Below are 23,555 nucleotides of genomic sequence, written 5' to 3'. Positions count from 1 at the left end.
CTGGGATAGGCTCCAGCACCCCCCGCGACCCTGAAAAGGATAAGCGGAAGCGAATGGATGGATGGATGGATGGAATTTATGGGTGTATTCAATATTCAGTTATATATTTGAGGAATACATGAAGGCAGTTTATATCTGTAGAATTATGAAAAGACTTCTGAGTTGAGTCATAGGTAATTGTGTATGTTTTTGTTCTTTGTTTTGTTTTGATAAGATTTCCCAGGCCTTATCTATTTATTTCTTCTTAGTCTCCTTCTGAGTGGTATTTCTATTGGAGTTCTATCATAGAGTGTGATTTACAGTCTAATCAGAACAGCTCAGACACAACCCATGGTCAAAGAAGGCAAAAATAAATTGAATGAAGACTTTTGGCTAAACTGTGTATTGCACCTTTTTCGCCCCATAGTCCCTTAATCTGTCCCTCTGCTAATCTGGTAAATCAATTGTCTTGTGCAGGTACCTCCAATATGACAAGGAGTGTAAGCGAGGATAAGGTCAGAATCTTTTTTATTTACTTATTCATTATTGACTTATTTATTTATTTGTTTTTTAACGTTTATCCCACACAGTCTTAATAATTTGTCAGTTCCTAAGTGTGCTTTATTTCTTGCAGCAGTCAGTGACTCAAGTAAAAAAAGGACAATGTACATGAAACATTGAAGGACTTCTCAGCAGGCTTCACCTTCAAGACAAAAAAACAAAGATGTCACCAGCAGACTTACTTAAAATATGTCCTCCTGTGAAACAGATCCATGACACATCTGAGAAAGATCTAGTGCGTACATTTCTTCAGAAGTTATCAATGCTGGACTATCGAGTCAGATACATTCCTGTAAGACAAGACGATGCTGATGTGAGCTATTCACAAACTGTTACGATTTCTGACAGTGATGACTTAGATGCTCTATTTAGCACCAGTGTAGATTCCCAATCAAAAGAGTGTCATGTGCATCCATGCTGGGAGTTAACCGCCAAGAAAAGACTGAAAAGTTGAAGAGAGAATGAACAGAGAAGAAGAAACGGCTGCTTTGGGCCTGCGTTTGATTTGGGAGGCCACACAGGAAGCTGTGAGAAGAGGGGACGAGGACCGGTGAGAGGTGAAGGCTGGACGTGTTCAAGTGAAAGTATAAGAAAATTGGGTTGAAAATTGAGGCTGAACTTGTGGGGTTTAGAAATGTCCAGAGCATCGCAACAGAAAGGTGAATTAAAAAAAGCGAGAGAGAGCGGGATGAAGAAATAAATAAACTAATAATACATAAATGAATAGAAAAATCTTTTGTATATGGCGAGGTGCTGTGGGCACCTAAGTCTTTGATAGTGTAGAATTTTCAAGTCAATACCATGGTTGCATCTACTGAAAATCTCTGTGAAGCTTAAATCTCAATGACCTTGACTTCAAGGTCAGAGGTCAACTTTTCTGAAAATCAGAGGAGTTTCACATTCATAACACAGGTATGTCTACTAGGAGGCTGAAGGGTAGCTCTATATATTTATAAACAATCAAAAACAACAATTATTACGCAATTTATTTCCAATTTGTATGGAATTTATTTCTGTAAACGTGGTGTTTTAGGTCTGATTGAAGGACTGATGTGATGGTAAGGTGTCCACTGCTGCGCTTTGAAGATTGGTAGGCTTTTTTTTTTAAATTTTCACAAGAATTGCTACTTCCCCTAGAGTTTTAGCCACTCCAACAATCAGAAGATTTCCCTATGAGCAAGCATTTAGCGACAGTGGGAAGGAAAAACTCCCTTTAAAAAGGAAGAAACCTTCAACAGAGCCAGGCTCAGGAAGGGACAGCCCTCTGCCACGACTGGTTGGGGTGGGGGGAGTGAAAATTAAAAAAAAAGAAGCCAAAGTGATCATTTTTGGAGCAGCTTAATTAATTTTTGCATTGTAATTTGCTGTTAATGTCATTTTCCAACCCCAGTTTGTATTTTTATCACTTTTGTCCAGGGTGGAAGATGCCATGCTGGAGACTGATTCAGTATGGTCTTTCAATGTTGATACATGGGAACCTTTTAGAGAGGCCAGGGCTGAAAAAGGGATGCTGGAGAACCTGAGAGGGTGTTATCCGCTGGTGTGCATCCAAGGCCAACATCTGTTTAATTAGGCTGACAAATAAGCGTTGGCCAGCTTCTGGTCCTCGTCTAAACATCATTAGCTGTTCGAGGTCATCCAGACGTGTAAGTATTATGTATCTTGTCTCCAGGGATTCATGTCCTGTCCCTGGAACAGAGCCTTTATATTGTTCTTCCGTCTTAAATGTCCAGCGCTGTTGCTTGTATTTGTCTCCAATGAAATAGTTTTCAGTGTACACGCCAGAGTCTAGCACATGATCTGGTGGCTGACCCTGAGTCTCTATGATGAATTTCAGATAATCATAGTCATTCTCCGAAGGGTAGAGTGGCACCCCTGTAGCAAGCTCCACAGCCACCAGCCCCAGAGACCACATGTCACTTGCTTCATTGTAAGGAAGGCCAAGCATAACCTCAGGTGCACAGTAACCAACCGTCCCCACAAAGTCACCAGGTATCACTGCAGACGCAGGACATGCGAGGCCAAAGTCTATAAGTTTGACTTTGATGGGAGACTCATGGCGGTTTACAACCATGATGTTTCCAGGTTTGAGGTCAGCGTGCACTATTCCCACAGAACTCAGGTGGGACAGAGCATTTGTGATTTGACCTAAAATTGGCCTGACTTCGCTTATGGGGAGACCCTGTTTATTCCGGTCCCCTATGTAGTCCCACAGGCATTGATCAAGGAGTTCAAATTTCAGGCAAACCTGCTGTCCGTCGTGGAAAAAGCCGTTCCATTGAACAATGTTGGCGGCATCTGGATCCAACCTTCGCAGCTGCTCCAAGATGAAAATTTCCACATGTGCCTGTTGCAGAATATCAGGGTCGCTCTTGTTGACTTTAATGGCAACAGCTTGGTTGGTTGTTGTGTCGCGACATTTGGCTACAATACCAAAGCCCCCTTCTCCGAGGAAAGCCTCTACCTTGTAGTGCTTTCCCAAAATGCTCCCTTTAACTAATTCAAGCTCATCTGAGCTGAATGATGGACTGGCTGATGTGTGGACGAATACTTGCTGAGAAAATTCAACCGAGTTTTGAAAACTGCAGTTGATTTTCTGTGATCTCTTGCTTTCCAAGTTTGAAGGGTGCTGAAAGACCACAGGGTTTTGTGATCTTTCAGCACTCATGTCAATGCACAGGGAACTCTTAGGGCTGAAAAAGGGATGCCGGAGAACCTCCGAGGGTGTTATCCGCTGGTGTGCATCCAAGGCCAACATCTGTTTAATTAAGCTGACAAATAAGCGTTGGCCAGCTTCTGGTCCTCGTCTAAACATTATTATTTGTTCAAGGTCATCCAGACGCGTCAGTTTTATGCATCTTGTCTCCAGGGACTCATATCCTGTCTCATACTGAAATTGTTGGTCAGTCTTAAATGTCCAGCGCTGTTGCTTGTCTTTGTCTTCAATGAAATAGTCTTCAGTGTAGACGCCAGAGTCTAGAACATGATCTGGTGGCTGACCCTGAGTCTCTATGATGAATTTCAAAACATCATAGTCTTCATTTCCAGGGTAGAGTGGCAGCCCTGTAGCAAGCTCCACAGCTACCAGCCCCAGAGACCACATGTCAATTGCTTCATTGTAAGGAAGGCCAAGCATAACCTCAGGTGCACAATAACCAACCGTCCCCACACGGTCACCAGGCATCACTGCAGACGCAGGACATGCGAGGCCAAAGTCTATAAGTTTGACTTTGATGGGAGACTCGTGGCGGTTTACAACCATGATGTTTCCAGGTTTGAGGTCAGCGTGCACCATTCCCACAGAACCCAGGTGGGACAGAGCATTTGTCAGTTGACCTAAAATTGGCCTGACTTCGCTTATGGGGAGACAGTGGTTTTTCCGGTCCCATATGTAGTCCCTCAGGCATTGATCAAGGAGTTCAAATTTCAGGCAAACCCGCTCTCTGTCGTGAAAAAAGCCGTTCCATTGAACAATGTTGGCGGCATCTGAATCCAACCTTCGCAGCTGCTCCAGGATGAAAATTTCCAATTTCGCCTGTTGCAGAATATCAGGGCGGCTCTTGTTCACTTTAATAGCCACAGCTCGGTTGGTCATGGTATCACGACATTTGGCTACAATACCAAAGCCCCCTTCTCCAAGGAAAGCCTCTACCTTGTAGTGCTTTCCCAAAATGCTCCCTTTAACTAATCCAAGCTCATTTGAGCTGAAGGATGGGTGAGCTGACATGGTGAAATGTGTCGGCTTGGTCGGTGAATTGCTAAGTAAAATTCTCTCAAAACTCTCCAAAAAGGGTTTGCTTGCTGTCAGGTCAAGGTCCATTGAGCATTAAAGTTTAACAGAGCAAAGCTCCTACTTAAGGGTTTTTTCTCTCAGCAAGATGATGACATAACAAAGGATCTATGTCATCATCTTGTGATGTCACAAGATGTCACCTTTTTTCACAAGATGCATTCCATTTGGATCAAAGGCATTCTATTTTTTCAGTTGAAACACTAAAAAAAAACAATGTTTCAACAGGCCAGGCTGCATTTTCTGCTGCAACATCTCAACAGGAGATAATAAGATAAAGACAAGGAAGACTGGTGATCTATCCATATCAGCAACATCGGCAGCTTTCTAGTGCAGGAAGTAATAAATTCAGCCCTCGTGTTTGCACTACAGGTTGCTTTCATGAGTATTTCTGTTTTTGTGGTGGGGGAATTTTTCCTCGTTCCAACGATGTAAACAAAAACATTAATTGTGCTTTCCGCAATGACTAGTAATCATTTTGTCCTACTGTTCATTTACAGAACAGGAAAGGTTTTGTTTGGTTATGATTGTTTTGCAAGAAATGCTTCAATCACAGTGGGGTAGTCTTGATTAAAATGTTATATGAGAACTGTGGCACCATGTGTGACCAGATATTGGCATGTAGTCGTCGCAGACTGTCATCAAAAGTGTGAAGTTTGGGACAGACTGGACAAAATACATTTTTAGAGATGAAAATCTTATGTCCAGTGATAAATGATCAAAATTCCACCACAAACATGGCTTTGACGAAGATGTCCCTTTCTGAAGTAACCCCAAAAAGTTCCTGAAGTAACCAAATGGAATTTAACCAGTGACCTCTCACTTTGCAGGCGAATGTGTAAACCAGCGATGCCTGGAAAACACTAAAACTGTGCCAAAATGTCATTTTACATTCAAAATGGCGGACTTCCAGACTTCCTCTTTGGATTGGGTTCACTGAATCTGTGTGTAATAAATGTCATACATGTATTTCAAGCTGTAAATAAGTTGTTAGAAGTTCTTTAAAATTTCTTAAGTGGTGCTGTAGATCCATTTCCGCAGTGCCAGTCACTTTTTAAAAAAAAGTACATTTTGACCTGATGTGAAGAATGCAAAAAATGTCATTAGTTTGGAAGCATGTTTGGTATATGATATACTTGCCTGACTAATAATAATTTATTATTACTATTACTACTGTTGTTGTTGTTGTACAATGGAGCCTTTCCCCTGTGAATGACCAGCTCCCAGCTAAAATGTGTATTTTGTGCCATTTTTAAGGTCAGTGCTTTATCATACCTTAAACTGTGCAGGGTAAAAGCCTTAGTTGCTGGGAAAAGCACAGGTGTATTACAGTTTTTCTGAATTGCTAAAACACTAAACCCCATTGTAAAAACTAAACTGTCAACTATGAAAACTCTTTCATCAAATCAGTCCCACTGTTGCCAAAATCTTAAACACTATTCAAAGCTCAGTCTCCCATTTAGCAAAACTCTAAACACAAAACACACTTAGCAGTGTGGTGCACCTGTTGTCGTGTGAAGGCTGTGTGCAGTAGTGATGTCTCCTGTGTGTCAAAGCTTTGAAGCGTGTGTCGGGTAATCTCGTGGTAGTTTTGTAAAGCGCGTATCGAGGCTTGCTTTGATTACGTATGCAGTGATGTTCGAGGCCTCGCGGGCAGTCCGTACCACGTGACTGATTCAGGAACTGGCTCGCCGGTTTGCACCAGATTCTAAATAAATTGGGCAGCAAAACACAGCTGATTCCCCGTCACATTGTGTTGTGGAATTGGATTACGTCCCAGTTACATACTTACTTGAACATTTCTCCTTCGATGGAACCAGCAAGGAAGAGAATATTTGTCTGACAACATTTAATCTCATCTCTCCTAATAAAGTATGCACACAGTAATAAATATCACAAATGATAAGTACCATAATATAAATCAACAACACCACAGATCTTATAATCTGATTTCTGTCTTTTAGTTTATTAAAAAGTGAAGCACCACACACTAGTTTGTGTCATTGTCCAGATGTACATAAGCATGATTACACAGTTACACAATCATACCAAAACTCTGTCCTGATAGTTTCCACTTTCTCTTTTGTATCAGACATACTGAGACAATATTCGGGATAAATAACCATGAAAACAATTTATTTATTAAGTTTAGAGGTTTACACATCACATCATTATAATCATTGAGCCTGTCTGACTTTAATCGTCCACTTGATGGCGCAGTAGAGCCAATGAATCGTCACAATGCTTCGAACCATGAGTCGACCAGTTGGATGGAAAGCTTCAGTTCATCACAAGGCTTCATCTCACCATCACTAATGAAAGCTCTTATAATTTGGCTGCTATTAGAGACCATTGATTTAGGCTCTCTTTGGTTACTACGTGGATCTTTTTTCAGACAAATTAATGAAAAAAATATAATAAATGGAAAAACAGAGTACAAATGTGGACAGTTAACTGGATATTACAGCGCGATTTCAGTGCATAAATACATACATACAGGTCTGAGACATAAGTGGTGCAATATTGATAGAGCTCACATGACTCCGTCCTGTTCGTATCCCAATGGATGTTCAGATGGCAGTATTTCACTGCTCAGACAGTTTTCTGAAGTAGAACATAATTACAAAGCTATCCCAGTGTCAGTACGCCTTACCTTTGCTTGTCCCTGACTCAGTCACTATGGATGTTGAATGTCCTCTGTGGACATTCAGGCAGATAACAAAAACATGGAAGAAAACTAAAATCAAGGGTGATTCAAATGCCATCACCATGAAGACAATGCCCATCTGCAAAGCCGAGACACCCATGGTGTTTTTCTTCCGCCTGGGTTCACTTCCAGTGTCAAAATCTCAGCTCATGAACGCTGTGATCAATGACCGTCACAGCACCTTCTTCCATAGAAATTGTCCAGGTAGCACCAAATCTCGCCTGCTGATGGATGGTGTGGCAGAGATTGCCTGGTACTGCCCTGCTGGAAAACCCAATGACTCCTTCACAGACTGCACTGCCTTTTGTAATCTTCATGGTGATGCTCTGTCATTTGAAAAACAGCGTGAGATACTGATTGAAAAAGCTTCAGTCACTGTTGTTCTTGTGAGAACTCTGGAAAAAGGCCAGAAAGGTACTACAGTCATCTCAGACCTTTACAGGTCACCAAAGCCTCTCATTATTCTCATTGCTGATACTGATGGTAGTGCAGTTCAAGTCAAAGATGGAAAATACAAAGTGGGTCTGAAAGACAGAAGCCAGTCAGATGTTTCTGAAGAACTGAAATGTCATGATCCTGGGCCATGTTGGCCCAGTATTCTTAGTTTCATGTATTTTTGTATTTTGTTCCTTATTTAGGCCATGCTTCCTGGGCTGCCCTGTTACGCTGTTCCCTAAGTGTTTTCCCCTTGTGACTCTTACCCCTTGTGTGCCCCTCTGTGTATCTGTGAGCCCTCGTCTCTCCTTGTGTTTTATTCCATGTTTTCCCCAGCCCGTTACGTCTGTGTTCTCCCCGTGCTCTCTCTCCTCCTGTCTGAACCTCTGTACTTCCTGTTTTACTTTGCCCGTCTCCCGTCAGTGTTGCGTTCACTCCTGCCGTGTCTTGTTATGATTATTAGTGTCACCTGTGTTCCCCGTGTGCTCCCACTTCCCTCGTTAACCCTCTGTGTATTTATGTCTGTGTCTCCCTCAGTTCTGTGTCGCGTTCTCCCTCATGCTGTGTGTTTCTACCTGTAGCTCCCTGTGTGTTTTGTTAGAGTCTTCCCAGTTTAGATTTTGTATTCAGCAATAAAAGCTGCCATTTTGAGTTCAGTCCTGTCTCCAGTGAGTTTGCGTTTGGGTCCAATTCCTGCTGGCACACAGCCAGATCATGACAGAAGAACGCGACCTCGACATGGACCCAGCAACTCACAACCCCTCTGCTGAGCTCCGTGAGGATTTAATCTACACAGTGGAGTATCACTGTCAGGAGTGGGCAGCGCTGCCAGGGGAAGAATATCGGGAAACCGTAGCCATCCGTTTACAGAGGATGGTGTCCGGACTCCCATGGCTATTCTGCGCGCTACACCCCCACATCCAGGACTTCCTTGTCTCCACCGTACGCATCCACCCGGAGCAGCCGCTCCAGTATGAAGAGTCGGAGGATGTTCAGCCCGGTCCGCTGGAGGATTCGCGGCCTGGCTTGTCTCCTCCCCCTTCTCGGCGAAAACGGCGTGCACGCCGCCAGCGTTCCCGAGCAGCGGAGCAGCTTTCTTCCTTTGGTGAGAGTGATCGTGTTTCTCACATTCCACTCAAGCATTCGGCTCCCAGGCTTCCGGACATTGCACCCTCTTTGAGTAAGACTGTGCTTCCCTCCGTGGACTTTGTTAAGCCTGAATCTGTAGATTGTGACTCAGCAGAATTAAAGTGTCAGGGTTTTGAGGCAGTTAACTCAGTAGCATCTGTTTCCGTGCCTGTTGTTCCTCTGAGTGAATCCAGTGTCAATGAGCGAGCAAGTGATTCTTCTGTTCTGCCTAAACCTGGTAATATAGAGACAATTAGCCATGTAGCTACTCAGAGTGACTGTCTTACCTGCTCACCTGCTCTGTCACCAGAAATCCATGACAGTAACCAAATGGGCTCTGTTAAGTGTTGTGTTCCACGGTCTGACCATTTGAACTCTGTGCACCAGGCATTTAGCTCAGTCTCTGCAAAGAATGTTCAGGAAGCGCCTCACGAAACGACTTTTTGTGTTGTTTCCTATGGGACTGCCACTCAAACCTGGGACGGTGCTGCACCTCAGCTGGTAAATGTAGATGGCAACGGAGCGCTACCTTCTCTCGTGCCTGCTAAGCAGGAGACTGTTTCTGTTTTTCCTCGTGGACTCCTTGAAACTGTGTATTCAATACCTGCTAAGGTTAAGAGCCGCAAGGTTTCATCTGCTATACATAGACTGGCAAAGGATTTTAGTTTGAGCACAGCAGAGCTGGTTGCACAGGTTTACTTTTCTGTTCCCCGGTCATGTCAGTTTAACTCTGTGCGCCATGCTTTTTGGCCAAGTTTCATGGACTCTGTGTGTACTACGTCTCGGGCTACATCCTGTACGACTGTGTGTAGTGTTGTTTCACATCCAGGTTATACAGACGCTGCTTGTGTGAGTTCTCCAGTACCCGTGACTGCTCCTAAACTCACTCCTTCTAAGACTGCTATCCTACACCAGACTCACCCACATACTGCTACCAGAATTGCAGCCCCGCAGAACTGTTGTAATCAGCTTGTACACTCTGAGGTTTTCCAGTCTGAGCTCAGCCACACACCACCACCATCATCAGCCCTAGATATAACAGTGCATGCTGAGGGCACAAACCATCTGGGTGAGTGTTCTGTAACTGATGCTCCTTCTAGTGACTGTTTCATGTGCCAACCCGTTCTGTCTTTTGACATGTCCAGTGGGGCCCAGTCAGCTCCACAACCAGTGATTAATCATTCAGTTTCTCGAGTGAGCGGTAACAAGATGGTCGCTTCCTTTGTTAAGCTAGCCAAAGCTGTTCGCTACTCCTCTGAACCTGTTGCTGTGAAAACTGTTGTGGGTGTTACTTCGTCCCTGGACTGTGTGGCTCCCCATCCAGTTAGATCTGAGTCAGCCTGCCGAGTCGGTTCACCTATGGACTGTATGAAAATTGACTTTGTTTCCCAACCTGTGATTGTCCTTCCAGCCTCGATTCTGAAAAGACCTGTTTCTGGCGTTCTTCCTTCTCTGACCTGTGTTAGACAGCACACCGTTCCTCAAGAGACAGTTGCTGATGTCTGTTTTGAAACTGCTTCGGTGACTGTCCCTGAGCTAACCTCCTCCAGGACCGCTAGCGCTAACCTGGAGAGTTTAATAGCAGTGGATTTCCTAGGACCTGCTTGCTTTAAGCCTAGGTCTCCTAAAACTGAGTTTGGCACCAATAACTTAGTTCACCCAGTGACTGTTACTGTTCCTGTGCTTCGCTCTCCACCTCCAATTCCTCTACTCAGGGCAGCACGGGCCCAGCTTTCCCTTGCACCCGTATCAGCTCCTCGGGTGAGGGTGGCTGAGGTCAAGCTGGTCCCTGCTTCTGTCCCTAGCCTGGCAGAGACTCCGTTCATCCCGGCACCCGTACCGAGGAGCAGGTACGGGTGCCGGTACCGAGAAGCACCCGTACCTGCTCCTCAGTAATGGCTGGTTGATGGACACCCAGCCATTGCCTGCACCTGTTCCGGTTCCCCGGGTGAGGTCAGCCGTGACCCTGCCGACTCCTGCACCCGTCTCAGTTCCTCGGGTGGGAGCGGCAGAGGTCCCGCTAGCTCCTGCACCTACACCGGCCCCCAGGGTAAAGGCAGCCAGAGCCCAGCTCGTCCCTACACCCATATCTGTTCCTCGGGTGGGGATGGCTGGTGTTCGGCCAGGCCTAGCACCTGTTCCTGTTCCCAGGAGGAGAGCAGCCAAGAGTCAGTCACCTGCTCAATCACAAGTTCAACTACCTGCTGACCCGCCATCACTGCAACCACCACTACAACTTGCATTTCTGTCCATAGCACAGTCATTAGCTCAGTTATCAGCCCAGTTCCCTGTTTGGTCACCAGCTCATTCTCTAGTTCAGTTAGCTCAGTCACCAGCCGAGTTAATAGCTCAGCAACCCGTTCAGACACTGCCAACCTCAGCTGGAAGCCTTTGTGAGCTTTCTCCGCCAGCTGAGGACTGCGTGGTGCTGACAAACTTTGGACAGACTGTTTGCCCTGCACAGCCCCAGCCGTTGCATCCCAAGCCGACTGCGTGTCCTGTGCAGCTACAGTTAGCGTCCCCTCAGCCAGAAGTCTCTGCACCTGCTGGCTCTGCATCTGTTCTCGCTGGGGGTTCAGGGGAACCTCTCCAGCCTCTCCTCGTCTCCGCTGGGGGTTCAGGGGAACCTCTCCAGCCTCTCCTCGTCTCCGCTGGGGGTTCAGGGGAACCTCTCCAACCTCTCCTCGTCTCCGCTGGCGGCTCTGGTCAGCCCGGCCAGCCTCTCCTCGTCTCCGCTGGCGGCTCTGGTCAGCCCGGCCAGCACCTCCTCGTCTCCGCTGGAGGGTCAGAGGGGCCCGTTCAGCCGTTGCCTGGTCCGGCCTCTGCATCAGCTGCACCCACGCCCGGTCCGGCCTCTGCATTGCCTTCAACGTTGCCTGGTTCAGCGTCGGCCTCAGCTTCGCCTTCAGCTTCGCCTGGTCCGGCCACCGCTTCGGCTTCAGCTTCGCCTGGTCCGGCCACCGCTTCGGCTTCAGCTTCGCCTGGTCTGGCCCCCGCTTCGGCTTCGCCTGGTCCGGCCCCCGCATCCGTTCCAGCTCCGTCGCCTGTGGCTGCCACGCCGCCGTCTGGTCCTGCCTCGTCTAGTCCTGCCTCGTCTGGTCCTGTGCCCACCAAGCCTCAACCAGTACGCCTGACGCTCTGCTGCCGCCGCCGTCTTCCACACGGCCGGCCTCCGGACCCGCTCTGCTGCCACTGCCACTTTTCGCGTGGCCGGCCCCCGGAACAGCTGGACTGAACTTTTGTGCTGTCGCCCCCAAGTTAACCTTCCGACCTCTTTGAACATTGCTTCCATGTTTTGACCTGTTTTTGTGTATTTGTGGACTCAGTTTTGGTCTCATGCTCCTTGTCTTTTGTTTGGTTTCGTTCTCTCCATCCTGGTCCCCCGCCTCCCGCCCTGGGTGGGTTGTTTTCTGTTATTCTTGTGTTTTGGTTCTTGGGTTTGGGCTGTCGGGAGCCAGCCCTTGAGGGGGGGGGGGGTTATGTCATGATCCTGGGCCATGTTGGCTCAGTATTCTTAGTTTCATGTATTTTTGTATTTTGTTCCTTATTTAGGCCATGCTTCCTGGGCTGCCCTGTTACGTTGTTCCCTAAGTGTTTTCCCCTTGTGACTCTTACCCCTTGTGTGCCCCTCTGTGTATCTGTGAGCCCTCGTCTCTCCTTGTGTTTTATTCCATGTTTTCCCCAGCCCGTTATGCCTGTGTTCTCTCCGTGCTCTCTCTCCTCCTGTCTGAACCTCTGTACTTCCTGTTTTACTTTGCCAGTCTCCCTCAGTTCTGTGTCGCGTTCTCCCTCATGCTGTGTGTTTCTACCTGTAGCTCCCTGTGTGTTTTGTTAGAGTCTTCCCAGTTTAGATTTTGTAGAGTTTTTGTGTTCAGCAATAAAAGCTGCCATTTTGAGTTCAGTCCTGTCTCCAGTGAGTTTGCGTTTGGTTCCAATTCCTGCCGGCACACAGCCAGATCATGACATGAAAGGAATTATCAGAAAGATTTTATATGAACCTCATAGATCCTTCCAGCTTGAATTCATGGCCAAAGTCCCTGGAGTCACAGTGGATGAAGATGATGAAGTCTGTCAAAAAGGGAAGTCTGCTGCACTGAAAACAGTTAAAATGCTTCAAGGGATGGGAATTTCAAAGAACAAAGATACATTTCTACCTTGTCAAGGCGATCTGTGGCATGAGCGGTGTAAAATAAATAAAGAGCTGTATCACCTTAAAGGAAACATTGAGAAGGAAAAAAGTCATAAGCAACAGCAACTGAATAAAATAAGACAAAATCAATGCAAAGCTTCATGTAGTGAACTGATGAAGTCATTCACAGAAAGCCTCTTGTCTTTGCCATCAAAACAGAAGGAGTACTTCCTGAAATGGACTCAGATCTTAATAGATGCCCTATCCACAGACATAGCTGGACTGGCCATCGCGCATACCGGGCAAATGCCCGGTATGGTTTTATGGGCCGATGGATTTTTTTTTTTTTTTTTTTTTTTAGGAAGGGTGTATATATAATGAAAGGTGTTGGATTGGCCAATTGGTCATGATCGACTTTGGGCTGGACCAATTACAGGCCGGATGCACCCTCCCCCTTGTTTAGCAATCTCGTGATTTTCGCGCATTGCATGCCGGGAACTCGTGGCAAAACAATCCAAGTAGCGCATCAAATGCAAGCATTTGCAGCACCGCAAAACGTTCATTCTCCGGTTCCAATACCTTCTTGTTTTTTCTTTGCCGCACAAAAAAGGAATGTACAAAACAAAAGGAGAACAATGCCGGTCCGTACAAAGACAGACTCGACGAAAAGACAAAGAAAGGATACGAGGAAAAATCAAAGGAGTGAAAGGGTCAGACCCTTACGAGCACACAGAGTGGACAAAAGACGTTAGCGTGCTGCCCAACTTTCACCACGCTCAGATTTATAATTATACGGTTCTTGGAGTGAGTGCATACACTCATGAAGTTTAGTAACTTCAGGTCACTGCAACAAGCCCAGGTACAGTTTACCGACGATGGGTACAGGACCTTGAAATGCACTGTGAAAGACCATCGTACGAACAAAGGTAAGTTTACCAGTCTCACAAATCGTCGTCATAAATACACATTCGTTAACCGTTTATTAATAGGACCTTTGAGCTCAACGGTAATTAATTAGTAGTGGAAATAATTTCTGGTAGCATTACAGAAATGTAGCAGTGACAATAATATTGTATGTTGTAATCACACTGGACAATTAGTGATACAAAACAACTGTTTTATCTTGTGAATAAAAGTATATGTTTTTGTCAGTGTACCATGGTAATAACAGAAGCGAAACGCAATATTGTGTCAGGACAATTCACTATTTATGCACAATAAACACAATAAATAAAGGAGCATAGCGCAACAATTTCTGTTCAGCGCCAGACTTGCTTGTAACCTATATCACCAATTATGTTAAGAAAAATGACGTATTAACTACTACAAAACTCTGACCTTTGTGGGAATGCTTGGAGCAGACTAACATGTGAGCTGAGTGTTCTGAGACGTTATATTTGGTATATCCAGACCATCCGTCGGCTCTTACTTCGGAAACATGGCTTAAAAAATTTCTCTTCAACAACGTAATCCGATTAAAAAAAAAACGATCTCTTTACCCGTCGGCTTCCCGTGGCTGTCATGCGACCGACTATTGCAGTTAATAATACAACAGCTTGTTGCCATTTTTTGGGTTTCTTTTTATCGCTGTGTAACTGAGTTCAATTGAAAGCCTGCGTGCGCTAGTACCTCTTGCCACAAGTTCCCAGAATCCTTTGCGGTTTTACCCCTGAATGACGTCACATTTTCAATCTTTATCCTGGTGGGCCGGTCTCTAGTCAAAATGCCTGGGCCGATTTTTTGTCCCAGTCCAGCCTTGTCCACAGATGATCTTTCTTTGATTCTTCAAAGCTATGATGAAAAGTGGACTGAGCTCTTGACTCTGAAAAAGAAACACGACAAATCTGATCTGTTAGCAAGCAAACAAACAGAGCTTGAACAAATCTCCAAAACACTGCAGTCTGCAACCTTTTGCCTGGAGCACATCTTCAGAGAAATGGGACAGATCTATGAAGCCCATAGAGCAGTACAAACACAGAATAAACTGACTTCCTGGTCTAAATATCCAAAGTTGGCTGCAGATCTGATGATTTCAGGACACCCAGTGGAGCTGATGGATGGTGATGCAGGTCATGTGCCTCTAACATGGATCTCTAGTTTTTTAGATGAAGTCATCAAGAAACTAGGTGACCAGAGAGTTTTTGTGTTGTCAGTTTTGGGCGTACAAAGCAGTGGAAAATCAACAATGCTGAATACCATGTTTGGATTGCAGTTTGCAGTGAGTGCAGGCAGGTGCACCAAAGGTGCCTTCATGCAGCTGGTCAAAGTGTCAGAGGAAATCAAGAAAGACTTCCAGTTTGACTATTTTCTAGTGGTGGACACTGAAGGACTGCGAGCTCTTGAGCTGGCAGAAAATGCTACTCTTCATCACGACAATGCACTAGCGACATTTGTTGTTGGCCTAGGAAGCTTGACACTAGAGCTGGGCGATATGAGATTTTTTCATATCACGATATGTTTTTTTCATTTCAGGCGATAACGATATCTATCACGATATAAGCCAAATAACTATATTTGTAAGATTTAAATGTGCCGTTGCTCACAAGTAAAATGTGAAATAATCAGCAGCTTGTTTTTATTTAAATATTTATTTCCCATAATAAGTTCAACAGGGTAGATGTACTTAAGGAACATGAGACTTTTTCAGATAAATAAAGGCAAATATTGCAAACTACACAAAAGGCAGCCGCTAAAGCGTTTAAGTTTCAAAATAGAACAAACGAAACAGACTAAATTGTCAATTCCACTTAGAAACAAAATATTAATTGTAAAAATAAATCTTAGTTTGTTTTACAGAAGAACAGACAAAACTGACTAACTTTTGTCAATATCAAATAAACTGAGAACTAAAAGGAAATTCTCAATCTCTCCTTGTTGTATAGCTTAGCTTTTCAAACAGTTTTAACAGTTACTTTAGTCTGACAAAAGCCGAATGACGAATTAGCGCTTCCAGTCAGAGACTGAGGCTACGTCCACACGTACACGGGTATTTTTGAAAACGGAGATTTTCCGTTTTCGTTTTAAAAAATAATCCCGTCCACACATAAAGGCAGAAATGAAGGAAAACGCTGCTATGAACATGCCAAAGCAGCAGGTGGCGCTAGATTCCTAACCGTGCAGAAATGTTGGCCAATCAGAAGTCTAGAAGCCTCGGTGGGAAAAAGTAAACAAAGCTGGGGCATAGAAGCAGAACCGAGTCGTATGTGTGGAGGGACAGTAACTGTGTGTATATGTAAGCATTTATACACTGCAGAGAGTAGAATTAACAGTATTGTAGAAATTCATTTCACCGAAACAATAACGCGGCGCACAGTGTGACGCATGCACCAGTTTATTGTATTTCCAGACTTGCTTTCGGCACAATTTACAGTGTACGCTACTCTGTTTTTTGTCAGACTTGAAATAGCCGAAATACCTTCACACTACGGAACTTCTATGGCTCTTCCGTTCGACAATCTCTCCGGCGTTGGAACCATCATCTGTTTTCTCTTTGGTCACGCTCGGTTGATTTTTCTAGTCGGCACACTTATTTCCTCCATTACCCGCTGGCTGCTTCCCAAACAAACACACGTGCGGCTTGGCACTTGTGCTGTACGTTACAAGTCACGCGACGTGACGCTGCGGCTGTGATTGGTTCGGCTCTGCGTTACTTAATTTGGATTGGCTGATCTTTTTTTTTTTTTTTTTTTAAGAGGACAAGAGCGGCGAGGTCTATCGCGATAGCTTAATTTCTCTATCGAGTAAAAGTTATATCGCGATACATATCGTTATCGTTCTATCGCCCAGCTCTACTTGACACTGATCAACATCTTTGGTGAGAATCCAGCTGAGATGCAGGATGTCCTGCAGATTGTTGTTCAGGCTTTCATGAGGATGAAGAAAGTTAAACTTTCTCCCAGCTGTGTGTTTGTTCATCAGAATGTGACAGATATGGCAGCTACTGAGAAAAACATGGATGGGAAAAGACGCCTGCAAGAAAAACTGGACCAGATGGCTCAACTAGCTGCTAAAGAGGAAGTGTGTGATGCTGAGTGCTTTAGTGATATCATTGACTTTGATGTGCAAAAAGATGTGAAATACTTTGCTCAGCTATGGGAGGGAAGTCCACCGATGGCTCCTCCAAATCCAGGCTACAGCGAGAGCATCCAAGAGCTGAAGAACATCATCCTGTCTAAGGCTAAATGCTCTCCTGGGATCACTCTCTCACATTTTAACAGAAAGATACAAGACCTGTGTAAAGCTCTGATGAATGAACACTTTGTTTTCAGATTCAAAAAACACATTAGAAATTGCAGTTTACAGAAAACTTGAGGTTGAGTATGGAAACTGGACCTGGGCCCTGAGGAGCAACATGCTGGTGATTGAAAACCAGCTTCATACCAGAATTGAAAATGGAGAACTTGACAAGGTTGAGCGTAGTGATGAGTGAAAAATATAAAGAAGTAGAAAAAGATATGTCAAAGTACTTTGAGGATGACAGAGACAAAGATATGTTGGTTCAGTGGAGAGGCCGATTTGAAAACAAAATAAAGGAGTTCCAAGAGGAGCTGGTGACAGGAGTGGAACGAAAACTGGATGAAGTTATTCAGCAGAAGAAAGCTTGTAAAAAGCTGGATGATAAGAAGACCGAATTTGAGAACAAGCTGCTGCAAAAGAGTAAAAAGCTTGCTCATAAGTTAAAAGACAAAGCAAAAAATGAAGAGGAACTTAAAAAACATTTCAAGTCAGTTTAGGATTACTGGGTAAAAGAGTTAACTGCAGATGCACAACCCATTCAGGACATCAAGCTGGATGACGATCAGGCAACTATCTTTAATGACCTTGGTTTTGAATGGAATCTCATATTTGAATGCAAAAAGAATGGCAGATACAAAAAAAGATCTGAGGTTGGCAATTATTCTGATTATATTGTCCTTGGCAAGCACCAAGATACAACAAGAAAAGGGCTTGCCAGCCAAGTGGCTACATTTTTTGAAGTTGGTGCTAAAACAATAATACATTACTTAAAGAGACCTTTTGAGCATGAAGACCAGGAAATGATAAGATCCCTCATAAGAGACCTGATCAAATCCTCATCGATCAGCTGTGTAACTGCTGCTGGGAAACCTGCCCGTTCTGTGCAGCTGTTTGTACCAACACAATTAAAGATCACAGTCCTGGAGATCACAGTGTCCCCTTTCATCGATCTCAAGCAATCAATGGTTGGCACTACAGAAACACTGAGATATTGTGTGTCGACTTTTGTACAACCCAAGTTGCAAGTGAAGGAAGTTTTTACCCTTGCCATGACTCAAATCATACCATTCCTTTTAAAAAATACGGAACTGCTGGACCACCATATGAAAATTGGAGCATTACCCCTGATGAGTCTAAGCTCAAGTATTGGACATGGTTTGTGTGTCAGTTTCAGGAGAAACTCGAAAACCACCATGGTTTAAAATTCACACAGCGTGGTGAGATTCCCAGTGAATGGAAAATGCACGATAAAAAAGAGGCTATTCAAAGTCTGGATGAAATGTACAGTACAAACTGAACAGTTTCAGTTTTACACATTTTTAGTTTGCTGAAAATCACAAGAGCTGTTTTACCATGATTACTCACAAATAAACTTTAAAACATAATGTTAGTGATTTAAACATTACATGTGGGTGACAGAATGGTATATATATATTTCTGCTTTGGTCACATAAATGCTCACACATGAGAGAAACAATCATTTTGAGAATATAATGAGAATTAAAACCAAATATATTGTTGTGAACATTAACGAATAGTTTATTGTTTTATTTTTAATGAGAAATTACAATATTTTTCTTTTTTGTAGCTTCATGAAACATTTCTTTCGATAATGTGTTTATGTGTGTGTTCTATTCTAATTTTATTTAGATGTAAGGTGTAACAAATGAATATTTTATCTTTCTGATGTTTATGTTTCTTTATGTTTCTGATTTGACATACGAACTTTAACTTCATTTAAATCATCACAGCATGTTTTACCTTTTACTCAAATCTGAGTTTATTTTAACTATTGAATATTTTTAAACAATGTTGTTTCGATTATTTGTGGAATTGTTAATCAATGACAATAAAAAAGTGGAATTTGACCTCATGTTATTAATGGTAAATGGCCTGTATTTGTATAGCGCTTTACTAGTCCCTAAGGACCCCAAAGCGCTTTACACATCCAGTCATCCACCCATTCACACACACATTCACACACTGGTGATGGCAAGCTACGTTGTAGCCACAGCCACCCTGGGGCGCACTGACAGAGGCGAGGCTGCCGGACACTGGCGCCACGGGCCCTCTGACCACCACCAGTAGGCAACGGGTGAAGGGTCTTGCCCAAGGACACAACGACCGAGACTGTCCAAGCCGGGGCTCGAACCGGCAACCTTCCGATTACAAGGCGAACTCCCAACGGTGTTTTTATGTAGCCTATCTGTTTAGTCAATTTAATTAAAAACTTACAGATGACTTCTTATTTTATAGGGTAATCTTAAGATAAATATCAATACCACTGATTTTTTTGGACACTTTTTCTTCTTTCTGAGGTAACTTCCTCCAAACCATCATTTTAGACCATTCATTAATACTTCAATCTTAAATATGACGAACATATGTCTATTAATTGGCTATGTTCTAGGCTGCCTCCTCTTTTAGGAGAATTTGGAGAGTTCATTAGTGGAAAAGAGGATACATCTGAGATGACTGTCAGGTTTATATTGTTGATTGTCATTTATGCTTAGAAATATATAACCATATATGCTTAAAGGTGTATAATCAACTGTGTAGTGATAGGATGTGTGATCCTTAGTAGTCTGCAAAGACTTTGTGTGCATTCCAGAGGCTTCTGGCATACACACACTCAGATCCTAGGGTCATGGGGAGAGGTCGTACCTTATTTTATTGTTTTATGGTAGTATAACTGTATCTATGTCTGTTTTAGTCTAAGTGCCTTTTGTTTAGATGAACTGCCGGACTTCCAGACCAGCAGGTTTAGGGAAGTGCCCCCCCCCCACACACACACACACACACACTTATACAACGCACAGACAAGGTACTCTTTGTTTGTATGTATACGTCATATGTTAATGAACCTATGCATACTCATGTAACCTCAATAAAGAGCAGTGTTACAGGGGGAGCGGACAAGAGCAACTGGGGTCAAGCGAAAGAACGGTGTTTGTCCAGTTCTCTCCCATGCACGAGAAACATAAAGAACTTTGGCTGCTTGGTGTTTAATCCTTTTGGTGTGTAGTTGAACTGTCTTGAACGTTCCAGCGAATAAGTTTATGCTACAAACCTATCAATGACCGATTGTCCTCTGATATATATGCTGCTGGCATCACTCTCTCTCTCTCTGCATACTCTACAGACTTCACTGACCTACATAGTTATGGTTATTTTACTTTTGTTTTGTTAAATAAACACTTTGCTAAAATATGATATGTGGCCACCTCCTTTTTGTCCCTCCCATGCTCTGGCAGTACAGATACAACAATTCAAACTTGCCACTGTCAGCCAACTCTAAGCTGCTGGGAGTCCTCCTCCTTCTCATGGGGTGTATCTACTTTCGCCCCTTTTAGTCAATTGCAGTGTCACCAGGAGATGGTGCTTTCTTCAAAAAAACTTTGACTTTGATAGTTAGCTGTCGAAGTTTATCTTAGTATTATTTCATCATGGTAATGGAAGTAATCATTAGAGCTTCAAAATGGCTGGTGGTGGGGGTGTCAGCGGCTCACATCTGGAATCCAGTTAACACCAGTCAGGGCCTTCATGGATCACATAACGACTAAACAAATTGCATCTAGACTAATGACTGTTCTTTCTACAGTCATTGGCCTAGACACCATTTTTTGGTAGTATTCTAATGTCCCTTTTTTTGAAAGGCACTATGAGGTGTTTGCTCAGTCCTGCCGTATATACCAGAGGTCACTAACAGGCAGACTGCAGTCAGGAACCAAAAGCGGTCCCATATGGACCCAAAACAGATTTAAAACCTGAAGGGACGTTTCTATTTTAAATGGTGCAGCTTTTCTGTTCTTTACAGTAGTAGTCCAGCATGTGAAGAAATGCACAAACCAGTTGAATGAAGGTTAGCCATTCCACCACTAAACGCGTTACTTGTAACGCGTTACTGCCCATTTCTGCTTACAGTGTACTTGTTTCATTGTTTCCTGCAAAAACCTGACTTGTTGCCTGCAAATTGCATGTAAATACAGGGTATTTGCAACCTTATTTGTGGGTCATGTTTTAAAGTGTATTTTGACATGCAAACTACAGAATATTTACATCTTCTCCACAACTTATCATCGTCACTGAAGCACAGCAGCCACAAGAGGGCAGACAGAGAGAGCGATAGTAGCAGTCAGAACAGAATATCACAGATTACCTGTGTTAAAATGCAGTATATTTACAAAGCTTTAATGGAGTCATATTCTAACCTAAACACAAGCACAAATGCAAATGCATTCACCAAATGCACAGAGTGTCCAGCATGACTGTCACATCCAGCAGCCGTCAATGCTGCTCTTTTCAAACAAGATGAACTATTTGTGAGCACCTGTTTGTACACCTGTGTGAACACCTGTGTGTGAGAGCGCTTGTGTTCATAAGGCACCCATAAGGCACGAGCCTTCAGGCTCTGTTGGGTCCGGTGGGCCAGGCCCTGCCAAGCAGCCCCGGGGAGTGAGTCACTACACTCCTGAGCTCCCAGTCCCGGACACAGAGAACCCACCAATTCACTCACAGGTGGGGGCATCAGCCGCTGGCAGGGAGTGTGGTGGGGGACAATAGGCCCCCGCACCTATGGGAGCCTGAGATGTTCCTTGAGAGTTGGAGTCTAAGACCTGAGCTGACACATAAACATAGACACAAGGCACACACAGACACAAGCATGCATTTCCACCGTCATGTACACATATACAAATACACGCACACTTGCCCAATGAAGAGAAAATCTCCGTCCCGGTTTCCCTCCAAGGCGTGAGCACTGATAAGCAGAGTTTTGTCCTTTCCTTATAAGATTCCTAATTATTCAAAGTAACACTCAAGTATGCCGTTCAGCTGGGTTAGTTACAGCGCCGGGAGCAGCTTGGGAGAACAAGGAAACACAGACTGCTTCAGGTTGCCTTCCCAAACCAACTCAAAGGTTTATTCAGTACAAAACAGCTTATATAGAGGAAAAAAAGGTTCGTGTGTCAGCAGGTTCTCAGTTCAAAACCGGTACAGACCAAATAAGGAAACGTCTTCCTGCCTTGTGAGCAAAGAAGTATCCTTTGTGTAGTTTATCTCTTCAGTTACAATTTATGATCATCCCAGCAAAATACACTCCTAGACATAGAATACAGAGTTCTTTCATTAGTGAATTCTGAAACAAACCACCTGGCTTTTTAACAAGCTCTTTTCTAAAAGATAAGGAAGGGAGGATGGGAGTAAGGAAGTGGTCTCGTCTCTGTGGTATTTTCGACCTTGGGGTACCAGCCTGTGATTCTTACACATCAATTCTTGGGTCAGAGAGAAAGAGAAAAACAACTAGTAAATGGGCCTTATTGAGTAACAGTTTTCCTGTATAATATCACTACAAAACAATATCCTGTAAATGCTACCATGGTATCAAAATATCACAACACCCAACATGGAGTCAAAACGGGTGCACAGACCGTTCTGTGTGCCCACCCAGACGCCCTATATGTATGTGTCATAAGAGTGTAAATAATGTGAGCGTCTAAGTCAGGGGTCGGCAACCCTAGGCACGCGTGCCACAGCTGGCACGTGAAGGGTTAACTAATGGCACGACCATAGCTGGACTGGCCATCGGGCATACCGGGCATTTGCTCGGTGGGCTGATGGTGAATTTTCGTTTTTATGGGCCGATGATTTTTTAAAAAAAAAATTTTTTGTAACGGTATAAACAATGAAAGGTGGTGGATTGGCCACTTGCTGGCTGATGTGTAAAAATAACTCAGTTGTTTGGTGGTGGCTATGGCGGCGCTTCCACAGATTCAGTAACATTAGTAAGTGGTGGAGGCCAGCAGGTGGATGAGGGAAAGGGGAGGCAGGAGGAGGAGAGACCCGAGGCGGGGCCGGTCGGAGTGTCAGGTGAACTGAACTTCAGGTAAGAATTTATGACCTGCAGTCTATCTGGGTCAGATATAAACCAAGTTTAGGTGGAGTTTATTTTCGTTGTGCTGACTTTTTACAGTCAGTTAATGACTCGCACTGCGTACTAGCTAGCATGACGGAGTTTCTATACAGCTGGGTGGGTGCTATGATTTTACTGATAGTGATCTTTATTTTATTCATAAGGTTAATTATTAGAGCTGCCAACCGTCCCGTAAAAACGGAATCGTCCCCTATTCAGAGAAAATATTACGCGTTTCGTATTGAGCTGAAAAGAAACGCAATTTGTCCCGGACTTCAGCTAGAATAGAAAAAAGGACAAAGCTGGACTTATTCTGCGTCTTTGCTGCACAGCTGCCTCTTCTTATCTCATTCTCTCCCCTCTCTCTCCTGTTGCTACTTCAATCATGAAACTGATCAATGATCAGCTGATCGGCTTTTCTCTCTTGTTTGTTTATTGCCCACTTTGTGCCAGAAAAGCTTGATCAGCTGTTGTTAGAATTTATTTAATATTGATTTCTAGATGTTTGCTGGAGCCACAGCTGGAAAAGCTGCTGGTCATGATGTCGGTTTGGATATGTGGTGAGAGGGAAACATGAAGATGAAACCAGGAGATGTCCTTACTGAATCATCAGAGCTGAGCAGGTGATGGAGAAACAGGTTTACCTTTTAGGTCACGTGAATGAGTTGAAGGGAAGTTA

The 23,555-nt window shown here is 43.9% G+C and overlaps 2 protein-coding genes and 2 pseudogenes across 2 annotated transcripts; all 4 read left to right on the top strand.

The window, feature by feature from the left end:
• The first annotated feature begins 6,892 nt into the window (after window positions 1-6,892).
• Window positions 6,893-7,675, top strand: LOC146710939 (interferon-induced very large GTPase 1-like; annotated as a pseudogene).
• Window positions 7,676-14,452: 6,777 nt separating this feature from the next.
• LOC146710938 (interferon-induced very large GTPase 1-like) lies at window positions 14,453-15,208 on the top strand. The gene has a single exon (XM_085455347.1). It carries the CDS (start codon window positions 14,453-14,455, stop codon window positions 15,206-15,208), a length of 756 nt encoding a protein of 251 aa, XP_085311473.1.
• Window positions 15,209-16,506: 1,298 nt separating this feature from the next.
• Window positions 16,507-17,583, top strand: LOC146710937 (interferon-induced very large GTPase 1-like; annotated as a pseudogene).
• Window positions 17,584-17,589: 6 nt separating this feature from the next.
• On the top strand, window positions 17,590-18,452 carry LOC146710936 (interferon-induced very large GTPase 1-like). The gene is made up of 2 exons (XM_085455346.1): window positions 17,590-17,615; window positions 17,758-18,452. The coding sequence occupies exons 1-2, from the start codon at window positions 17,590-17,592 to the stop codon at window positions 18,260-18,262; spliced, it is 531 nt and encodes a 176-aa protein (XP_085311472.1). The 3' UTR covers window positions 18,263-18,452.
• Window positions 18,453-23,555: the final 5,103 nt, after the last annotated feature.

This window comes from Copadichromis virginalis, linkage group LG4 (assembly GCF_057382275.1).
Source record: "Copadichromis virginalis isolate Kocher_CV1m ecotype Utaka linkage group LG4, C_Virginalis_male_GT1.1, whole genome shotgun sequence".
Taxonomy (NCBI): domain Eukaryota; kingdom Metazoa; phylum Chordata; class Actinopteri; order Cichliformes; family Cichlidae; genus Copadichromis; species Copadichromis virginalis.
Note: the sequence above shows the minus strand (reverse complement) of the source record. Positions and strands in the feature narration are given on the sequence as shown.